The sequence below is a fragment of the Buceros rhinoceros genome, unplaced genomic scaffold, assembly GCF_000710305.1.
Source record: "Buceros rhinoceros silvestris isolate BGI_N320 unplaced genomic scaffold, ASM71030v1 scaffold29812, whole genome shotgun sequence".
In the NCBI taxonomy this organism is placed as follows: Eukaryota; Metazoa; Chordata; class Aves; order Bucerotiformes; family Bucerotidae; genus Buceros; species Buceros rhinoceros.
In genome coordinates this window covers 1-4,970 of record NW_010398759.1, presented here as the reverse complement: position 1 = coordinate 4,970, position 4,970 = coordinate 1, and the positions used below count along the sequence as shown (strand labels likewise).

General features: G+C 49.7%; 1 protein-coding gene across 1 annotated transcript; it reads right to left on the bottom strand.

Moving 5' to 3' along the window:
* Positions 1-1,039: 1,039 nt before the first annotated feature.
* PTGES2 (prostaglandin E synthase 2) lies at positions 1,040-4,243 on the bottom strand. The gene is made up of 6 exons (XM_010131232.1): positions 4,019-4,243; positions 3,310-3,365; positions 2,716-2,868; positions 1,968-2,168; positions 1,562-1,679; positions 1,040-1,252 (listed from the first exon to the last, which is right to left on the bottom strand). Exons 1-6 carry the CDS (start codon positions 4,241-4,243, stop codon positions 1,130-1,132), a joined length of 876 nt encoding a protein of 291 aa, XP_010129534.1. The 3' UTR covers positions 1,040-1,129.
* Between the last annotated feature and the right edge of the window lie 727 nt (positions 4,244-4,970).

Genomic DNA, 4,970 nt, shown 5'->3' with positions numbered 1-4,970 from the left:
CCAAAAAAAAAGAACCCCCACTCAAGCAGCTGCAGTACAGACCGACTTCAGCTGCACCTGAAACAGCTCAGCAAAACAGCTTCCCAGAAAACCTGCCCTTTGGTGTGTTTCCCCAGGAGTTTATCAAGGTGACAGCGACGGAAATTTAAGTCTCGGGCTCCCAGAGGATCCTTTCCATTCAAACCCACATCACCTCTCACTGCGACACAGCCCAGTCGGCTTCATACGGCATGTTACCAGCAGGGAGGGCTCCTGACCCCATCTCTACAACAGCAAATCCTTCGTTTCTCTGGCACAGCAGGAACACCTAGAGATCCCCAGGCATGCAGATTCCTCCTAACCCTTCTTTTTCCAAAACAACAAAAAAAAACTTCCAGAGGGATTTCACACGAGACGGTCTTTCGAAGAACCGTGAGTGACTTCTGTGTGGGGTGAGCTTTCGAGCTTAACGGGCAAGGCAAGAACTCACGGCTCTCTCAGAGGGCACAGAAAGAAGCAAGCTTTATCCTCGCAGACCGAACAGAACCGAGCATCGAAAGAACAGTGTACATGGAAGAGCAAAAGCATTCAATCTGCTGAGCACAGCATCATTCCTGTCACAGAGGGGATGCCCTTCCAGTACCGTGGATTCCTCCAGTTCCCTCAGCACTGGGCTGACAGGATTCTACTGCAGGAAGAATTGTCACTTAAAAACTAGTATCCAGTGTTTCGGTGAGGAAAACACTTCGGATGACGTGGATGAGTAATGGAAGACAGCGTGAAGCAAGCGCTGCTCAGACCTACCATCTCAGACGCGGCTGTACCACTCACCAGCCGCGAGCATCTTGCTTTTACAGAGACCTGCTGTGAGAACAGCTCTCACCTGAAAGGAGCCTGTTTGCTGCTCTCTTCAGTTCACAGCTCCTCCTTTCCAGTCACGTCCAAGATCGCTTCCTTTTACCTGTCCCTGTCCTAAACACCACACTCAAACAGCCAGATTCCTTCTGCTCGCTGCGACTTGATGTTCTGGGCTCTGCCCACACGTCAGTCCATTAGGTGTGACCAGTCCACCCAGCTCTCAGAAAATAAAAGCCCTTCCTTCTGAAGTGCTCACCATGCAAGTACTTCAGGAAGGCAGCTGCAGCTGGCATCAGACTGCAGCTTGTTGAATGACTTCTTCCATGCGCTGGTACCAAGGCTGGATCTTGGTGTGCACCATCATGTCGTCAAAGGCTTCCAGCCCTTCCATGACTCGGAGGACCCCGTACACCGCCTGTGCCAGGGGACAAAATGAGAACAACACCGAAAGAGTCAGTGGTGGAGGATGGCTTAGGGCACCACTGGGTGTCTTGGCCAGTAAGGCTCCTTCTTGTCCTGCCACCCACTCCACCGCTCCGATAACCAGGGAAGCCTGAATGGCACAAAGGTCGTCCCCTCCAGTGGGGACTGTACTGCTGCACAAAGGACATCGACAGCGTCTCTTGTGTAACTCTGCCTGTACTGGTACGAACCATTTCACACAGATGAGCGGCTGGACGATCTGTAACACACCCAACAGTAAACGCAGGAATTAACCCCTTACCAAGTCAGCAAGGTTCGGCTGGTTTCCGCCCATGAACAGTCGATGTTTGCCAACAGCTTTCACCCACTCGTTCACGGCTTCGTACAAGTCTTCTCGGACGTTATCTTGAAGGTGATGTCTGGATAAAGAGAAGAACTAGCTTGAAGACACTGACTTGATCCTTTTCTTAACCTTTTATCATCTCCCATCTATGGGCTGGTCTTTGCCTGGGAATTAGGAAGGTATTTGGGAGTGAAGGGGGCAGCTAGTGATTACGCAGTAGGCGAATGGAGGGGTTCAGCACCTCCAGTTAAAGCACAGCTTTACACTGGATTAATACAAAAGACTGAGGTTCTGCCCTTGGACACCTGGGGTTCACAGGTAATGAGCTATTCCTCTAGTGTACCTGGTGCTCAGTGGTACCAACCTTTTCTTCAGCCTCTTGCTAATGAAGAACATGGCAACAGCCCCCAAGTACTTGGCAAAAAACCCTTCCACAGTGCCAAACTTCCCCTCGCGGACGATGTAATCAAAAGACGCCAAGGCTTCTCTGGGGGTACGGTAAACATTGGGAGAGATGAGGTGAACAAGCCAATCGTCTGCCCACTTCCTCCACTTCATTTCTTCCCTGTAAGCATTGAAAAGAGACTTTTGGTGAACGAGGCAGAAATTCAGCGCTACAGAAGGCAGCAGGATCACGGCAGCATTAGCCAGGGGTTCTGCCAAGGGCGAATGTGTCGAACTCCTGCATAGCCCTGTGCTCTGGTGACCTCTCTGAAATGCACTCAGGATCATTACCTTTGGCAAGGTTCCTCCAACAACAGACTAAAATTAAGACTAAGATAGAGCAACTAGCTTCTCTTCCCAATATGAGAGCTAAAGCAGAAAGGGAAACTAGCACTGCAGGGCTGTGATGAAGGAAAGGCAGGAGGAGCTGTGACAGGAGGCAGCTGACGGCTAGCACGGCCACGACGAGGGTATCTAGGCCGGCTAACAGCATGGCTTCAGATCGTGTAAGAAACGCACCAAAAAACAAGTACCAAGGTTTTAAACACTACTGGGGGTGTGACAGCATTTGTCAGCACCAGCAGGATTTTATATCTACACCATCCCTGAGGACATCTGGAGGAAGCCGTGACCCTGACTGGAAAGCCCAGACACTTTAGAGCACTTACACTCTCACTTCTTTGACAGGATAGACTCGCTTTGTCTCCTTCTCATCCAGCATGAGCCAGTACTTATTGCCATACTCAAACACCTCTTTGCCTTGCTCAGTCACAGTTTTCATAGGAGGATAAAAGGACACAATCTCCTCTAGGCTATTCCTCCTGTGGACAGAAACACAGTTTATCTATGTGTTATTCGAGAAATAAGTGCACAAGGGTCCAAATTCTATTTGAAATAAGTCTTGAGAAGAGACTGAAACAGCTACTTGCAAATAACTATTATTAGTGTACACATCTTGGGGTCAGGACAGACATTTTTGCAGGCATAAAACCACCTGCCACGCTGAAGTGCTTTGTAGCATGGACCTGTAGCATGCAGGCCACAGGCGCAGCACTTTCATTTCATTCTAGGTGTTGTAAGTGGGTGAATTGTAAAGCTTTGTTCCAGGCCTAACACCAGTCCATGTTTAAGCAGGGTTTGTGCAAAGAGAATCTCACGGGTCAAAACCAGAGCTGTTCCAAAAGGGAAAAGCTTTGTTTTACTGCACATACATCACAACGTCTACAGGCACCAACTCTTCTCCCATCATCCCTTTTTCTTACTTGGAAATCAGATAGGTCTTTATAGCACTGATGATCACCGAAGAGTCATTCAGTTGCTGAAAAACAGAATTAGGACAAAGTTCTTTTACAAGTGGGTGAAACTGAAAAGGAAATTCTTCAAAACCTTCTCCCCAGCATGCTGAGGCTCCAGGTTACCACTGCAGTCCCCCTCCCCTCGGTTTCCCCAGGAATCCCTGCACACCTACGCTCAGACCTCTCCTGCGATCCTTTTAGAAGATCCCTTCACACTGTCACTGTCACCTGTCACTCTGACAAGAGGACCCAGGGTCAGGTACACACACAGTACTGGTGGGTTTGGGGTTTAGGCTCTCAGCAGCAAGGCAGGAAAGTAACACTAATGTAAGAGAAAACAGCCAAGTTGAATTTTCAGTATTCCTGAGATCTCATTCTTTCCCCACCAGATATAAGCAGTTCCTGTTACCGCTGTACAAATGGAACGTCTTGCTTAGGGCTGACAGAAGCCAGACAATCACTGCATCAGAGTCACCACATGGACCACAGGCCTTGTAAGAAAGACCAACAAAGAACCAGCAAGGCCAAGGCGCAGGAAACCATGACGCAAGAAACAAAGAGGCTCTTGAGAGAATAAAAGCTGATCTCAGGATTAGAGAGCATGTGATAAACCACCAAGACATGACAGAGATAACGCCTCCCAGCCACTGCCTGGAGGGAGCAAAGCAAGACCTACCAGAGGGCTCCCAGCATTGGCCAGCAGGATGGGCACCTTTCTGTAGGAGGAGAATTTGATCTCTTTCCTCATGATCGGGTTCACTTCCACAATTTCGTAGGGCAGTCCGTGATAATCAAGAAAAGCTCGAACTTTGCTGCAGAATGGGCACGTTTTATACTGGTAGAGAGTGAGCTGCAGGTTCCCTGCAGGCAGCTGGGGAAGGAAGAGACCAGAAGCTTCCATTTTCTGCTAAAACTGTAAAAATTAACTTCCTTCTCCCCTTATTTTATCATTAACATTCAGTTTCAACATCTGATCGTCCAAAACCCTGGTTAACAGATGCTTTCTCTGAATGGCATCACAAATATTCACCTTCTGCTGGGATCAAATACCTGGTTTTCTAAACATCTGTTTGATCTGCTGGAAACTCCTACTCACAGCCAGAAAAAACAGAAGTTACATCCTGACAGTTCACGGCGCTATACACAATTCTGAAACTAAAGAAAAACATATCTACATTTAAATCATCTTTAAATCCAAACCAAAGTAACCTTTTAAATCCAATTTCTCCCTCTCTGCCATAACCTCTGTTGAGGCCACAAGGAGGGAGTGCGGGAAGAGTTTGCTGTTGGTTTTGGGCTGCCCAAGTTCTTATTCCTGGCATTAACCAACCACTGCTCAACTGGGACAAGGCAGAGAACCCGGGGCAGCGCCGGCAGCAAGGGACCGGCGGAGGGATGCTTCCCGGCCCGCTGCCCTTCAGCCACCCGGCGGGCCGCGCCCATCGCTGCTCACACGCTATAAACCACACGGATCGTCTCACTCTGCTCCTCATCCGCAGTGCGCCGGGTTTCACAGCCCGCCGGGGGTGCTGGGGAACGGCAACCCCAGACAAGGCAGCTCCGCACCCGCGGCGAGCTCCAGCTGGCTGCGGGCGCTCCGCAGGGAGGGCGCGGCCGGGGCCCCCTCT

Coding starts and splice junctions, on each gene's coding strand:
- PTGES2 (XM_010131232.1), bottom strand. CDS start 4,243: ATGGAAGCTTCTGGTCTCTTCCTTCCCCAGCTGCCTGCAGGGAACCTG. Junction 3,366..4,018: donor CCAATGCTGGGAGCCCTCTG/GTAGGTCTTGCT, acceptor TCTGTTTTTCAG/CAACTGAATGACTCTTCGGT. Junction 2,169..2,715: donor CCTGTCAAAGAAGTGAGAGT/GTAAGTGCTCTA, acceptor CAATGCTTACAG/GGAAGAAATGAAGTGGAGGA.